Genomic DNA, 18,172 nt, shown 5'->3' on the forward strand with positions numbered 1-18,172 from the left:
ATTACTAAAACTAAAACTGAAACTAACATATATAAAAATAAAATAGAAATGTCTTTGTGAAATAAAAACTAAACTAAAACTAAAAATACACGATGAAGGAAAACTAAAACTAAACTGAATTTCCATGTAAGGTCAGAAAAAATATAGAAATAAAAACTAATATAAAAAGGCAAAACTATAATAACCTTGGATTGAACAAATGTTGTTAATACAAACTGAAGCTTCTGGATTGGTATACAGTAGTTTGATCCATGCACAAATATTCGGGCCAAACCCAAATTTCTCCAATGCGGTGAAAAGGTAGTTCCATTCAATCATATCAAATGCTTTTTCTGCATCTAATGATAGTAATATCTCTGGGGTGTTTGATTTTGCTGGTGAATATATAACATTAAACAAGCGTCGGAGATTGAAAGATAGTTGTCGGCCTTTAATAAATCCAGTTTGATCCAGTGATACTACCAAGGGCAGCACTTTCTCCATCCTTCTAGATAGTATTTTTGTGAGTACCTTAACATCATTATTCAGGAGTGAAATTGGTCTCTATGATGCACATTGTAACAAGTCCTTATTTTGTTTAGGAAAGACGGTGATTAATGCTTGACGAAATGTTTGAGGTAGTATTTGGTTGTCTCTAGCTTCTGTAAATGTTGCCAATAAGAGGGGAGAATTTCTTATAAAATTCTATGGGGTAACCATCAGGGCCTACTGATTTCCTGCTTTGAAGTAACTTTATAGCATCTAGTAATTCTGTTAGCGTCAGAGGTTTATCCAGTTCCTCAGCATTTAAAGCATCTATTTATGGTGTCTGTAATGCATCCAGAAATGCATTAGATTGTGTGTTGTCTTCTTTGAACTCAGCAGAATATAAGGATTTATAATAATCTCTAAATGCGAGCATTATATTTTTATGGTCAATGATTTCTTCTCCATTCGTGTTGGTGATTACTTCTTGTTTGTGAATTTGTTGAGCTAAAAGCTTATTAGCTCTCTCTCCATGTTCATAGTAATGATGTCTTGACTTATATAAAAAAAAAAAAACTCAGTTTTCTGAAAAGTGCAGAGCAATGGTTTCACACATAAATCAACATAAAACGTCTGTTTGCACAGTGGGCTGGCTGTCTTTGTGAGACAGGTGTGCTGGGGTGGCAGTTGCAGTGAGACGCAATATGGTTTGTACCTCCTGTCATCGTAAGTGTCTGTCCTCCCAGGCGAACGTTGCCATAGGTGCATCAGCTACACGAATGTGTTCAGCACCACAATCAGCTGGGGACCGATCAGCTGATGCCGGTACCTCACTTTTGTTTTCATTCTACATCTCCAGATCACTTGCATCAAAATCAGAGTCTGAAAAATTAGAGTCTGATTCAGTCATCCACGGATTATTTTGCTTTGAGCATTCACTTTTGTATCTCTCCACATGCCATTTTAGAAGCTGTTTGCTCTTCGCTATTCATGCACATGTAGGCAATCGAGGTCACATCAACAACGCTAACTTTCCTTCTAGGAAAGCGTATCAAAATGAGTGTGACAGAGGCATTCAATATAATAATAATAATAACAAAAGCTGTGTTAATGCGTGATAAAATAATTGTCGGCGTTAATTGATGCATAAACGCAACAATAATGCGTTAACTTGCCCAGCCCTAATATATATACATTATATAGGTAGGTACGCTCCAATGTCAAACATTGGCACTACATTTGATCATGTTCGTCTCTGACAAGACAGCGTCCCCCACGTGGGGAGAAAAGCATGTGGCCGTGATATCTCTGGCAATCACCAGCTAACCTCTAAAACATACGTGGCCAGTGGACAGACATACAGACAGACAGAGGATTTTATATACATTTTATATATATATATATATATATATATATATATATATATATATATATATATATATATATATATATATATATATATATATATATATATATATATACATACATATACATACATATATATATATATACATACAAACACACACACTACCAGTCAAAAAGTTTTAAACCTTTTAATCTGTTGAAATGCAATGAATGACCTATAATGATGGAAAGGTAAGCAGTAAACTGCCAGAGGTTTAAATTTAAAAAGTTTAGTTTTGCAAAAAATGAAAGAAAAGGGTTAGGGTCAGAATATTACAAATGGGCCTTCTTTAGGGATCAACTAATAGGTTACAACCTACAGATGTTCTGTAGCAATTAAAGTAAATCAAGCCTTGCAAGTTGAAACAAATGATTTGTAGAGGTGTCACAACTTTTGTTGATTACTTAAAAACCCTCTGTCATAAAGCAGAGTTGGAACAGACTGTGGTAACCCTTTTGATTCAGAATGCCATTGACTCTTGCACCAGCAAAAGAACCCCAGACCATCACACTTCCTCCTCCATGTTTGACAGTTGGTATCACACACTGTGGAACCATCCTTTCACCAACTCAACAGCATACAAACACCCTGCGTGAAGAACCAAAGACTTCAAATTTTGATTTATCAGTCCATAAGACTATCTTCCAGTCTGCAGTAGTCCACAGCCAGTATTTCAAGGACCTATTTTGTCCTTTAAGGAATGGCTTTCTACTGCCACTCGTCCTCTCAAATCTGTAGCACAAAGATTGATTTTTTAGACACTGCAAGGCAGTCAACTAAATATTTTGTATCACAAAATTGATGAATAAGGAGAAAAGGGCATCTGCTTTCTTTTTTTTTGCATTAGAGCCACAGATGTTTTCATAACAAATATTGCTAGACAATTAATTAAAATAAATTAGCCTTATGAATGATATTTTGTCATTAATTTGGAGACATATGAGTAGTAAGTCAAAGATTGTATAATATTTTTACAAAATATTGGATGGTATTACGTGTTATAAACCTAAAAATCTAAGAAAAAGTCCAAAATAAACTCCCTTTGGCTTCATTTTTATCAAAAAGATTACTGGATTCTTTTTAAAACTGAAGATCAAACAAGATTTATTTTTATTACAGTAATCCCTCGCTACTTCGCGGTTCACTTTTCGCGGATTCACGACTTCGCGGATTTTATATGTAAGCATATCTAAATATATAACGCGGATTTTTCGCTGCTTCCCGGGTTTCTGCAGACAATGCGTCTTTTTACTTCTGGTATTTGCTTCCTCAGTTGGTTTGCCCAGTTGATTTCATACAAGAGATGCTATTGGCGGATGGCTGAGAAGCTACCCAATCAGAGCACGCAGTTAAGTTCCTGTGTGCTGCTGATTGGCTCAGCAACGGAGTGCTGCATTAACCATGAAGTCTCATCTCACTCATTCAACATTATCGTGCTCTTGCTATTGCATTCAGGGGATTATCACCTTCAATCGTCATCATTTTTACTGCGCAGCATATTCATCACCATCATCACGTCATATATAGCTACGTGTACTTCGCTATACAGTAAGTGTAAACTTATCTACCGATTTCATATTGCTTAGCAGTTGTCCCTGTTATTAATAGAGTAAAGGGTGGGTTGTAAACAATACAGGGAGGGTTTAAAAACGTCCAAATACACGTTAAATAATTAAATAAATATGGGGTCCCTACTTCGCGGAAATTCAGTTATCGCGGTCGGCCTTGGATAAGTGAGGGATTACTGTATATATGAACAGTCATGTAAACTGCAGTTAAACAAACATAGAATAAATTTACAGTGCAAAAATATCTTAAATAACATGTCCACAGTATGTCACCTCATGTGTAATAGTATTCCAATTTGTGTGAAAACAAGTATGCAGCCAGCATCAAAGTATGCCAAGTACAGTGGAACCTCGGGTCACGACTGTAATTCGTTCCAAAACTCTGGTCGCAACCCGATTTGGTCGTGACCCAAAGTAATTTCCCCCATAGGATTGTATGTAAATACAATTAATCCATTCCGGACCGTATGAGCTGTATGTAAATATATATATGCTCACTCGCGCTCTCTCTCTCTCTCGCCCTCTGTCTCTCTCTCGCACTCTCGCTCTCTCTCTCTCTCTTTTGTTCACTCCCGCTCCCTCTCTTTCTCTTTTGCTCGTTCGCTCGCGCTCTCTCTCTCTTGCTCGCTCGCACTCTCTCTCTCTCACTGCACAGGGAGAGACTGAACACGTGCGGAAATCATCGGCACGTACGAACCAGAAGGGAAACTGCCTTGTTCGTCACCCGAGTGTGTGGTTGTGAACAGATGCAAAAGTTTGGCAAACTTTTTGGTCCTAACCCAATTTGTACGTGGTCCAAGACGTTCATGACCCGAGGTTTCACTGTATATAAGTGCAGCAAAGCTGTGAGTATACGAAGTACACAGTCAGCATCAATTTGGCACAGGGAAAGGAGAACACACAAGATGGCATACTGTGGATATAATTCAAGTAGTAGAAAAGTTATATTCTTACAGCAGCTTAACAGTGATGACACACCTCTCTTGAACAAGATCTACCTATTTTACAAACTTCATTCAAAAAAAACTGCCAAAATTTTTTTGGATACTTTACTTTGTTCCACCCTGGACTTTTGCTCTCAGATGGGGTATAACTTGAAATAAACAATCTATTTTTAGACTAACAACGCATTAAACATATTATTAAAATATTCAAAATAGTTAATAGTTATTTCTTGTTATATGTATTTCAATATTCATACCTATTTTTATTTAAAGAACACTACTAATATTTAAAATCTAACAATATTTTAAAGCATTATTGTGTAACAATTGAATAATAAAGCGGTTCAGTTTTTCTCAAATCCCACAAGGGAATCTTAAAAAACTCTTAATTCAAGTTTTTCAAGCTGTTTACAATAAGAGGTTACAAAATAGCTTAGGTCTTAACTCTTTAAACTCTGACTCATTTTTTGGCCGTTTTCTGCTACTTTGATTTAACTAGCTATAATTTCATCATTCTTCACTCAATATTCATGTTCTACCCCTTAAAATAAAGGTCAGACTTTTTTTTCAGAATTTTGTACAGGTGGAGAATTAATTACGTTGTACACGTTACATCAAAAAAGTTGCAAAATTCAGTAATGTTTCTACCCAAAACTGCACTTTCAATGTTATTCTTGATTCCTTGGTGCTGGAATAATCATTCAAACACAATAAAATGTCAGTGAATATGTCAGCAACACCCAGAAAAAAATTGTTATGAAGTATCTGTACGTAATATGTCTAGTTTTACTTTATTGAAGCAGCACAAAAAACATGATTCTTTCCTTTTGCTGTTTCCATAGCATGCATATACATTACTGAAAACCAATGTGTGTATATCATTATACAATATTAGCATTTTGAATGGCAGACCTAATTCTGCCAGAATATATCTATAGTTGGTAATGAAATGATATTGGATATCCAAATAACAACACTGTGCAGCAGGTCATTACACATCATGCCTCAGCTTAGCCATATTTAAAAATTGACATGCTCAGTGTTGATGCCAAGGAGATTAAACCACGAAACACAAATAAACTGAAAACACAGGTAAATACGTTCACGTTATGCTTAAGCATTCTATGCTAATTACATAGTACATCAGTACATCATCTAGTTGGAAAAGGCTTAATGATGGTAGTAAAACCACACACTAACTGACAACTGAATCCTTATTCTGTGTTTGCTCAACCATGTCTACAGCCATACTCTCCCTGTGGTGGCATGGCTGCAAGGTTTTCTTGGGATGATGAAAATTACAAGAAGCAGGTTATACTTCAGCGTAGCTAATTTGACAAGCTGCTTATCTGGCTGCTTATCTGTGACAGAAGATATTTCACGGCCATTCATGCTGTCCACTACAATCAGTGAACTGCCCTGTCTTGGCTGAGGAAACTCTAAAAGTGTCACCCTCCCCACCTAGTAGCTTTACTCCCTTAGGCAGCATGGTTGAGATGCGTACATGGGACATTGGAAATTAAAGCCAGCTGCTGACTGAGTTGCTTACCTGTGTCTGAGCTTACTGTGTGGCCACAGGTTATATCTTGTAACATTTGCACACAAAAGCACAAAATTATTGAAAATGGTTAAAAAAAAAAATACCCCACAATGTATACTGCTATGTTTCATCATTAGTGACAGCTACTATGTATCCATCTATGAAAAGTAATAAAAATGATAATAAATCAAATTTATTCGTAAACAGAAAGCAGAATTTGATAGATAGAAGTTAATTCAAAAGAAAAGTTTGGTGGTTTTACTTTACGTTTTCTTTTCTACTTGCAGAAATGCCATAATCTGAGACCTGCCTGTATTTTAAGAAAGAATAAATGCATATAAAACAAAGTATATTATTTATTCAGATGTAATTTATGCTGTTAACACCTGTACATGCTTTTATTTCTGAAATTAAAAGCATTACATAGTTAACCCTTACCTTCCTGTACACTGTTTCTAGAGTAGGATCTAGATCTTGAAATGCAGAAAATACTGGAGGCCTTGTAGAGTATTCTTTGATTGGATTGGGCAAAGCCATTACCCTCCCATCATCTCCAAACCATTTTTTTCCCTTGAAAAGTAAAAGAAAATGAAAATAAATTGCATTAATTCACAATTTAGAAAGATAAATAACAGCACACAGTACACATAAAATACAAATAAATAAAACTAGCCTAAAGATTCTTTTTTAATCTAAATAAATTTATCACTGTAATGCACTAATAAGATTTATATACTATACCTATGAAAGTGTATTGTAAAAACAAAAGCTGCATTATGCCCAGCATTTAACGTAAGTGATCAAGAGCAGAATTAAGTAAAAATGTAAATTAAGGTAAGGTGATTAATTACAGGCATCCTTTGAAGGTGAACTTAATAAGAATGAAAAAAAAATACGGTTGTCCTAGCATCTTGCATCATATAAAACCTCCTCCAAATTCACATTAGGTGGAAGATGTAACAAGCATTGAGCAATCATCAGCTATTGTATTTTTATTTCTCAAGAAAGCATAAGGAAAATTTACTTAGTGATAAATGTTGCTGGAATTCATCAAAATGCTCAATTCTTAATATATGTTTATGTACTGCAACAAGATGACTGCTTCAAGTGAAAAAATTTAACTACTACTCTGAGGCGAGAAAAAATTATTTATTCCCAAAATAATTTTTTTAACTTTGATTAAATGACAGAGCTGTGGTTGATTAGACTTAAATACTTAAAATGTAAAAAAAAATTATTGGTCATTCAAACATGATGTTTCAAGACAAACAATTTGATATTTTTGCTTATGAATTTCTTGATACAACTATAGAGAAAAGCCAAGCAAAATGACACCTTTTATTGGCTAACTAAAAAGATTACAATATGCAAGCTTTCGAGGCAACTCAGGCCCCTTCTCCTTTGAGTTGCCTCGAAAGCTTGCATATTGTAATCTTTTTAGTTAGCCAATAAAAGATGTCATTTTGCTTGGCTTTTCTCTACATTCATAATGGCTAACACAGTACAACACCCTAGTACTATTGATACAACTATCAAAAATAGTTCACTTAAAAATAACCACAAGCTTAACAACCAATATTTGTATGTATCTTGTTGATCAAACTATTCCTATCCAAGTCTTCTTGCCCTCATCCCTATCATATACCCCAGTGTGTTTCTTCACACAGGTACATTTTCATTGTTTTTATTGAAGAGCCCAAAGACACCACAGCCTGTTTTTGGGTCAGCAGGCAAATTATCACATCCAAATCAGTACTTTATGTTGACAGTGCACACATCTTCTTCTCCATCAGTAAAATTCCTCCCATATCCTACTGATCAATCCCATCCCCTCTGGGTCTGCTTCATGTTCCAACTCTTCATTCAACTTGCATAAACTGGTCTATTCAATAACAAAAAAGCTTCTGTAATAATAATAATAATAATTCATTACATTTATAATTACACCTTTGGACATATCTTGCATATACACCTTTTACTTCCGAGTGTAAAATTTCATTTGCATTAGGCTATGAGAATTTCCCTACATTCTCTGAAGTAATTCATTTCCCAATATTATTTGAAAATAAATTGACAAAATAAAAAGCTAAAAAACGTGTATTGTTTACATTAATTACAGACATCCCCCACCTATCGTGGGGGTTATGTTCCAGAGCCCCCCGCAATAGGTGAAAATCCGTGAAGTAAAAACCATATCTTTATATGGTTATTTTTATATTGTCACGCTTGGGTCACAGATTTGCACAGAAACACAGGAGGTTGTAGAGAGGCAGGAACTTTATTCAAACACTGCAAACAAACATTTGTCTCTTTTTCAAAAGTTTAAACCTGCTACATGACAAGACAGAGATGACAGTTCCGTCTCATAATTAAAAGAATGCAAACATATCTTCCTCTTGAAAGGAGTGCGCGTCAGGAGCAGAGAATGTTAGAGACAGAGAGAGAAAAGCAAACAATCAAAAACCGATAGGTGCTGTTCGAGTTTTTAAGTATGCAAAGCACCGTGCGGGAAGCATATTGCTTGATAAAGCAGCCGCAAGTAAGCCCAGCAAGGAAGGGAGCAATGTGAAGGTAGTCTTTCAGCATTTTTTTAGACGAGCGTCCATATCCTCTAGGGGTGCGAACAGCCCCCCTGCTCAAACCCCCTCCGTCAGGAGCATAGAATGTCAGAGAGAGAGAGAGAGAGAGAGAGAGAGAGAGAGAGAGAGAGAGAGAGAGAGAGAGAGAGAGAGAGAGAGGGAAAGCAAACAATCAAAAATCAATACGTGCTGTTCGAGCTTTTAAGTATGCGAAGCACCGTGCGGGAAGCATATCGTTTGACAAAGCAGCTGCAAGTAAGCCCAGCAAGGAAGGGAGCAATGTGAAGGTAGACTTTCAGCGTTTTTTGAGGAGCGTCCGTATCCCTTAGGGGTGCGAACAGCCCCCCTGCTCACAACATATTTGAGGAGTTTTATTTAATACGTAATACGTGCTCTGATTGGGTAGCTTCTCAGCCATCTGCCAATAGTGTCCCTTGTATGAAATCAACTGGGCAAACCAACTGAGGAAGCAAGTACCAGAAATTAAAAGACCCATTGTTCACTGAAACCCACGAACCAGCGAAAAATCTGCAATATATATTTAAATATGCTTACATATAAAATCCGTGATAGAGTGAAGCTGCGAAAGTTGAAGCGCGATATAGCGAGAGATTACTGTATATTGAAAACAAGAAATTAAAGGTATAAGGAAGAAGTAAGGCATTAACTAAATTATACCACAACACCAAGGTAAAAAGACTTTTCCACTACAACATTTTTTGATGGTCAAGTATTTATAACAAACAGATATTGCATATTCAAAATTAAATATTTTCTAAGTTAATTACAATACATGAGTCAAAGTTGCTTCGGTATCACATAGGCATCAAAAATGCATTACAGGTATCAGCCCTAAAACACAAAAATATAGGATAATATCCTAATACCTCATCTTGTTGGATTAGTCTGTTCTCAAGAATATTCTGATTAGTGAATGAAACTTCAGGACGCTCACCGACATATAGTCCTTCTTCTTCCAAATATCGAGGTTTCATATTCTGTGGCACCTTTTGAGAAGTAGGAACTAAAGGGGAGTTTTAACAATTTTATACACCAACATGGAAAAACATACAAGAAAGTACATATTAACAATGAGTCAGAAATGGAGTGATAGTTGTTAACAATTCTCAGGACCAAGGTCCAATTGTCAAATGGGTCACTAACTTTGTGAAGTCTGCATACTACCCTAGCATACACACTGGGTTTCCCTAGGTGTTTGTTTACGTCTTTGTCCATGTGTGTTCTGTGTTTGGCAACTGTAAACTGGTAAATTGCTTGAGGGTGCCCTTAAATGGACTGTTGTTCCATTCCGGCTTGGTGTCTGCTTAGTATTTGTTGTTGCTAGAATAGGCTGCAGCTCTCTAAGATCCTAAAATGCATGAAGCAAATGAAGTAAATGCATGAATGACCTTTATTTAAGTTAATGTATATTACTTGTCACTTACCTAACATTATCAATATAAGAATATTTAACTGCAAATGTATAAATCTTTACTTTCAACATGAAAAGAAAGACAATAATGTACCAGTTAGAGCACTTGGTGTATAAAGGACCTCTCGTTCTCTTTGTAGTTGATTATTATATCCATGAAATTCAGCAGGCTTCATTTCCAGGAAATCCTGAGCTGTTTGCTCAATTATAAACAGGTCTTCATCATGTGTTTCGACCAAAGGAGAGTCATCCTGCAAAAAGATGATAATATTATAGAGTATTACAAGCTAAAAATGTTGTATTCCAACTCATTTAATTTAGTGTATCTGGAAGCTACAATTCAGATCTTAATCTTAATATTACATACTATTCTTTTTCACCTTTTCTTCTCCTACCCTATTTTCATCATCCTCTTCCTCATCCTCAATCTCCTCCTCCTGGTCTTTTTCAATTGCTTCATCTTCCTCTGGTCTTTCTTTTTTCTCATTTTTCTTTTCATCATTTGGAGAGCTCCTTTTAATGCTTGTTTGTTCTTTTATTTCAGGAGGTTCAGGATCAAAATTAAAAGTGAAGAAATTGTAAACATCGTCATGTGTGGGGAAGTCATTAGAAGCCTAAGAGAATGATTAAGAAATCAAAGTACAGAAACATGAAAGTACAAGATGATTACATTTTGTAGAACTAAAAGAAAAACTACTTTGAACAATACAGATGACATCAACATTCTGTTAATCTCTAACAACACCAAAGACTGCTTTAACTGCTTTGTGAATTTCCCATTGGGATTAATAAAGTATCTATCTATCTATCTATCTATCTATCTATCTATCTATCTATCTATCTATCTATCTATCTATCTATCTATCTATCTATCACATCAAACATGGAAGCCTTAAACATGCAGCAAAAAAAATCTGAATTACTGAAGTGAAAAAATTGCCTTGGCCGACAACATACTACAAAATTAAAGAAAATGGATCAGGGTCAAACAATACGTACGGTAGGTCCTTGCAAACATCATTGTTTCAACAATCAATCCATTTTTAATCTGCTTAATCCAAGTAAAGAGTCATGGGGAGAAGCACACCCTAACACAGCAAGATAAGCACAATGCAAAAAAGCGTCCCTGGATGGGCTACCAGTCCACCTCAGGACACACACACAAACCCAGTCTGTGACAATTCTGGGTTAGCTTAACCCACAGGTGTTTGTAATCTATGAGGAAAGCTGGTTATCCCAAGGCAAAGACTACTTAGACATAGGGAGAAAGACCAAAGTCAACACAGTAAATGGTCCAGTCTTGATGAAAACCCATATTCATCCAGCTAAGAGGCAGCAGGGCCAAACACGGTCCTACCCTGTAATTCAACATTAATACATACAGTATTCTCAAAATTTTGTATTACAGATGTTTCCATTTACCTGAACACAGAAAAGCAAAAATCACCAAATCTTAATGTAAAGCATTCTTAATTTACAGAAAATACAAATAATATAAAGGCCCTGAATTATAGGTGTCCTATTCTGCAAAACTAAAACTTCCTTGTAGTGTCTAACTTTGGCTTATACAGTAATGTCTATTCCAAGAAATTTCCCGTTTATAAATTTATCTGGCATGATTTTGTGTTTAAGACTTGGAGGTAGAGTTACTCACTATCTGCCATTTTTCTTCTATACGAATCTGGAATGGTTATAACTTATTGCTACAACATCTTTAAAACTTCAAGAAGTCATTTTGTTTTTGTCATCAGTCATCATTTTCCTGATTTAGTTCAATTAATTCGCTTGTTAAGATTTTACCTTGTTAATTGCTCAATTATTTTAAGTAGATAATTTATAATGAGCAAATACAAATGCAAAAATAACTTTTTTTATAAACCAATTTAAGCTTATCTGTAAATTGTCCAATTGACAGCCAAAGAGGTTACTATATTAAATTGAAATATGATACAATATACACATATCCCTTTCTAAGACAGAAAATTTAATAACTTATCTGACAAGTAAAGCATACTAAATATAAAAACACAAACAGAGCAGGCTCCAGGGCGGTGTTTAAAAACCACTACTTTATGAAAGTTTCCAAAAGATCCTTTAATTGTCTGTATTTCATAACAATAAGAATTAATAAAATCAATGAAATATGAGGAATACACTCATAATCCTTGATCATGGGATCTGGGACCTAAGTGGATTACAAAATGGATAGATGGACAGATATATGTATTGTTAACTTAACATTTCATTACTTAATTACAAAATAAAGGTTCAACCACATTATAAAATACATATTTCAGATGCTTACACTAAAACACTTCCTTATGAAGAAACACTCTGCGAATCCAACATGCAGGAATACATTTAACAATAAAATCTAGTGCCTGATGATTCTATTTCCAAATAAAAACTGCTAGCCACTTGTAACAGTAAGCTGTTTTTCCTAACAAATAACTTTTTAAGCTCACTTATTCTGTTACAGATTCACAGTGTAACAAGGTCTATCCTTGAAATACTGACTTCAAAATAATATTATTGATTAAATTTGGTTTCTGCCAAGATTACAGTAAATAAAAAAGTAAACAGATTAATTCCCTGGTAAAATTTATCACTGAGTCAAGTTACAGATATACTTATACCTGAGTTTTCTGTTTCATTCGGTACACTATATCACGAAATTTGACTCTGGCTGTACTTGGGGATTCTTCTTTCCCTCTTCTAACTTCATGGTCATCTGCCTAAACAAAGAAAGAATTAAAATGATCACTATCAATATCAGCAGTTACATTTTTTACATTTTTCATTGGCTGAAGTTAAAAAAAATTATACAATTGCATAATAGTGCTTTGTACTGAATTGGATCATCTAAAGAAATATTTCCTTTAATGTAAGTACCAATTGAAAAAAATAACCAAATGGCCAATGAACTGTTTTAGAAAGATTAAGGAAGCGCTTGGAAAAGGAAGAGAAAAGATTTTTTACCAAAATAACTGCTCACCTCAGTGTCAAATCTGGTGACTTTTTCTCTACCTAGTGAAGACTTCAGACTTCTTGAAAGGCTACTTGTTGCTTCTTGCTGAATTATACTTTCTCCTTTTGACTTAAATAAAACAAATATTTAAATAATATTTTAATATTCCCAGTAGGACGTAAATCAATAAATAAATCTAATAAACTCATTATCATGTGAACATTGTGAGCAAGATTTTTTTGTTCTGCATTTCGCAATGTTATGCAATTCAGTTTTGTCCCCTATAATGTCTAATGGTTCGTGTTCATGCCTTTATTTTCCAGGTCCACTTATTTCTATAAAAAGTCAAAGACAATCACAGCTGATCTTGGTAGCACAGGGAATAAAGTCAAAAACACACTTTGGCAGGGCACTACACCACTGCAGTGCGCAATTATTAAAAAATTCTATACTGAAATAAGTAAACACTAAATGAATAAATAACAAAATTATTAAATTCCAAGCTCCAACCTTGCTTTGGTTTTATATTACAATGCTTTTGAACACCGTATTAACAGAGAAACTTCTATTTTAAATTTCAAATGAAATAAATCAACTTTAGGCAGAACACACCATTCCTCAGATCGTAGAAGACATGGTCTAATTCATTTCAAAATTTATAAATCTCTTTTGACATGGACTTTCAGCAATTTATCCTACGTTAGACTCCACAAGCAAGACATACCGTCAAGAGCCCACCTTACTTGGTCTCATGTTTTGACCAAGCCCTCAGGAATTACCATGAGACTAAACTTTTCACTTACGTATTGAACAGTGTTAGGATTACTATAAATCCTAATCTCCACTTTGGGCATAATATCACTGTTTAATGAGAAATCTGAAAATGAAAGCCTTCACTACACTACTAACCCATTATTTTATTCCTTAATGCCTAATGTAGAAATGAATGTTATCCATTACTTAACATTTGGAAAATAACTACACTTACTCAATATGGACTGACCAAGGCATATTGGTAGCCCTTTATAATACCATCTTTAGTTAGTACTCTTTAGGATGTAATCACACTACAATGAATTGACAAAATAACAGAAAACACAGGAAAAGGAGATTAGCCTTGAAGTAAATAGTCACAGTTACAAACACAGCTGCCAAGGTGAGTCGTATTAGGTTGAGTACCAATTATTGTAGCTATATGTATCAAATTGCCACTGCATTGGTCATAAAATTGCAAAAATATTTCAAATGTTAAAGGGAACAGTCTCAAAAAACAGACAGCATTTGCTAGACATGAACAAACTACAAGCAGTGGTCACAAGTCGAAGCTTGTTAAAAGGGAGAGATAGACACTTAACAGGATAATTGATAAATGCCACAAAAGTACAACCTCAAAAATTACCAAAGAAATGAATAGATATATATGTGACCACAACAAAAAACGCACCTCATGAACCTCTCAAGGCCAGAATTTACGGAAGGGCTGCCATTTGGAAACTGGATGTAACCAAGGCACATAACCTGGCATAAGGGGTACCATATCCAAGCCCCCGATCAATGATCTGAAAAGCCATCTTTCACCCTGTTTCCTAAATCTGGACATTATAATATATTGTTAGGTGTGTACCTATTCTGTTATATTTTTTTCTTCTTCTTTTTACACCTGCATCATACATTGCATATCTCTTAATGTTCTCCCACTCTTTTTCTTTCTTTCTGATAGATTTACTGGGAGATTTTAATACGAATACAACCTAAAATATTCAATCATCGGTTTTATCTAATATAGTAATTTGCCACATGTGTACTATACAGCTTCTCTGAAGTCATTTAAAAAGAGAAAATAAAACAATTTATAATGATTGCATAAGCCTCATTAATGAGCCCCCCCAAAATGAACACACAAAGTCATTAGATTTAAACACACTTTAGGCAAAACAAGTTATTAAGCATATTTATACACAACTTATGCTCAAATCAATCAAGTTTACCACAAACCAGATCAGAAAACCCTGTTTTTATTTATCTTATTCAATATTCAGATTCAGTGTATTGTTACAATATTCAAAGTAATAATTATTCATGAAAAAAATATTTTTCATATTTTTAAGCTGGCACAACCAAACTAGAAAAGTGAAAAATTGTGACCCTGTAATAGAACATATGGGTTCAGAAAATTTATTTGTATTCATTCACATCCATTCTAAGTTTCATTATAGCTAATACATGTATTGCCTGCAATGACTATATTTTAGAGCATTAAAATTGTATTTTTTCCAAAATTCATAATATTAATTTCTTTTTAAATCTATACAGACACAAAAATTACCTTGCCTCTGTTTACCAAATCAAATTTTTAAATCTAAATAATTTTTAAGTAAAATTGATAACACTATTACATACCCTTCCAGCTTTAAGCTTTTCTCTCATACGCTCTCTCACAGAATGTCCAGTATAGCTTGGAGTAGATGAAGGAAGTGGAGGTAAGGCTGCAAAAAAGAAAAAACCTCTGCTGATAGATCAAATAACCATTAAAATTAAAAAAAAGTGAATATGAACAGAGAAAATACATATAATCGTTTGACTTTTTTGTTTTTATTAAAAGTGTTATGCTGTACATATTGTTGTAAACAAACAATAATAATAGTGATTGCACTGAATATTTGTACATTACAATTAGAAGTGAAGATTCTCTCCATCTTTCCCTTTCTGAAGCTTACATTTTCTGCTCTGCCTTTATTACCTCTCTTCTGGGCTACTTCAACTGTCTCTACAATTGTCTTCCTTCCTTCCAATAACAGGCTGCATATTGTTCAGAAAGCTTCTGCCAGTGATTCGACTTGCACCAACTTCAGCATCACATACCCTCACTGCTGGCTTGACTACAATGAACTTAAGCAGGTGAAACAAATAAAAAATTAACCAAATTACTATAAATTACTACAGACAAAAACTGCAGGCAAATAATATATACCAGATATAGCTTACGTGTGAACATTCCAAATTACTTTACAACCACAGAATATACGGGTGAGTGAGCAGCTAATAACAGGCAGCTTTTACTATTTATGCAGGCAAATATACCTACAATACATGGAAAATGAAATAAGATATCATATTAAAACAATTAGTTAAAATGTATCCATGAGTATCATTCATCATCTGTACAGTACTCTAATATTAATGCTAAATGCCAACCAAAGAAAATGCAATTTTCTGAAAATTGACAGAAGGAAGTGTGTATTCTAATACTGTACCTGTAGTTTCCATCAATGACACCGGTACAACCAGATGAATAATCAAATAAGACAGGAGTGAAAAACATATTCTGACAACAGTATGTTTGCCTTTAAAATTACTTTGATATGTAAAAATTTGCTGCTAAGTAATATTATAGCATTTTTCAATAGAATGCATTTAAATTACTAGAATTTTAAACTACAGAATGTTAATAGAGCAATTTGACCACTTAAATATAAAGCTGTGGCATAGTGAATATTGGCATGTTAATTCCATTTGATTATGTTAAAAGAAGAGATCAATGAATCAGTCTCAGCAGTGAAATCGGTAGTTCTCAACCAAAGTAAACTTCCAGGTGAGCCACAAGGTGGCTGAAAATAATTGTAAAATATCAGCAAAATAATGAACTCACTAAAAATCAAGCCACAGCAGGGATGTCATACTTAAGTACTTTGGGCTACATCCAGCCCTGGGATCTTTTTAAAGCACATGAAAATAAGGTATCACACCATATTTCCATAAAGAACTTTCGTGTTTTAGCATGATGGTAAATATTGGACAGTCTCATAAAAGACATGGTGGGTCAGCTGCACACATTACTACTGCAACTTTGCTCACTTTTTAAAGCAGAACACTTCTGCACGGCTGGTCACCCTTCTGCAGCTTACCTGAAAGCTGCCATAGCCCTACATGAAGCGGTTATCTTTTCTGTTGATTTAATCATTGTACGTAAAGGGAAGAAGCATTTGTTCTTCTACTCATGTTTTTATATTCAGAAATAATTTAGTATTTTATAATTAATTGAAACATAAGGCCAGCGAGTGGTGAGAAGCTTTTGTTGTTATGAAAAATATCTGCAATGACAAATTTCTTTTTTTTGGTAATTACTGGTCATATTTTTTCCCCAAAAAATGCCTGCTCATTACATGTTATGATTGAGAAATTCAGGTACAAGTAAAAATAACTTCCATTTAAGTAAAGAATATAGGCTATTTTTTTAGATATCCTACTAACTGCATCTTACACTGGTAGGCTATAATAGCACCAGTAGCCCGTATGCTTTTTGTTTCTTGAAAGTGCTGCAATATTAATAAAATTAATTAAATACCAATATATTTTACTTGAAAGAGAGTTTTCTGGAATTTCACAGTTGCACTGCATCTGCAAACCTACCTATTAGAACCACCACTGCCTACATGCTGAACACGTTCTATGTACTTATAGACCAAAAAGAGACATTTTTTGCTCTTACAGAAGCAGCAAGAGCACATATTTCTACTTCATGCAGAGTATAGAGTGCAAGAAGGTTGTTTAGTGCAGCTTTTCAATACATTATAAAAGAATGTCAAGCATTCAACCTGAAATTCTTCTTTTTGTCAAAAAGAACCTAACCTAAACGTAGGTTCAGTCGACTTTTTTCAGCTTCATTTTGTTGTTAAGATTTATTTTACATAAAAATATGTCCACCATTGCCACATATTTTCGATTACATGACTATTGCCATAAAGAATATGTACATATATGAGTCAACATTATTAAAATATACTGTACTGTGTTAGATATATTTAAATTACTGATAATTTGTCACAGCCTGTACAGAATCCCTATATTACAGCTTATGCTGTTGGGATCTGGCGCTTTATGGTTTTAGGATGGCACAATGCGGTTAGAAGTAGGAAGACTTTTTCATTTTGTTGGGCTTGGGGATGGCTTACTGAAGCCAACTCTGGTAGTTTAAACTTATTTGTTTATTTTTATTTGCTGAAGCAATGTATTACATGAATTCTACATCATTGCAGGGTGGATTCATATTCTGCACATGTTAAGCAAATGAAGGATGTGTTCAATAGCAACTTCCAGCAAGTTGGATAAATGGACGAGGAAGCAAGCAGCAACTGTTTGGATTTATTTCTAAATGAAAAGCATGAAAATAACTGCTCTATTGGTGGAACTCTGTATACCTGGAATTAATGATCAATATGACTTATTAACTGATAACACCTCAGGATACAGTGCATCCGGAAAGTATTCACA

The 18,172-nt window shown here is 34.5% G+C and overlaps 1 protein-coding gene across 2 annotated transcripts in view; it reads right to left on the reverse strand.

The window, feature by feature from the left end:
• The window catches only part of cc2d2a (coiled-coil and C2 domain containing 2A), a 128,520-nt gene that overhangs the window by 101,326 nt on the left and 9,022 nt on the right, over positions 1-18,172 (reverse strand). Inside the window, exons 7-13 of one of the 2 annotated variants that reach the window (XM_028801796.2) lie at positions 15,302-15,387; positions 12,929-13,030; positions 12,570-12,668; positions 10,329-10,547; positions 10,028-10,184; positions 9,389-9,525; positions 6,361-6,492 (exon numbers count right to left, since the gene is read on the reverse strand). In XM_028801796.2, coding sequence (XP_028657629.2) covers positions 6,361-6,492; positions 9,389-9,525; positions 10,028-10,184; positions 10,329-10,547; positions 12,570-12,668; positions 12,929-13,030; positions 15,302-15,387 — 932 coding nt within the window. Of the gene's footprint in view, positions 1-6,360; positions 6,493-9,388; positions 9,526-10,027; positions 10,185-10,313; positions 10,548-12,569; positions 12,669-12,928; positions 13,031-15,301; positions 15,388-18,172 lie in introns of both variants that reach the window. The other variant, XM_051928676.1, reaches the window with a different exon arrangement.

The sequence above is a fragment of the Erpetoichthys calabaricus genome, chromosome 5, assembly GCF_900747795.2.
Source record: "Erpetoichthys calabaricus chromosome 5, fErpCal1.3, whole genome shotgun sequence".
Lineage (NCBI taxonomy): Eukaryota > Metazoa > Chordata > Cladistia > Polypteriformes > Polypteridae > Erpetoichthys > Erpetoichthys calabaricus.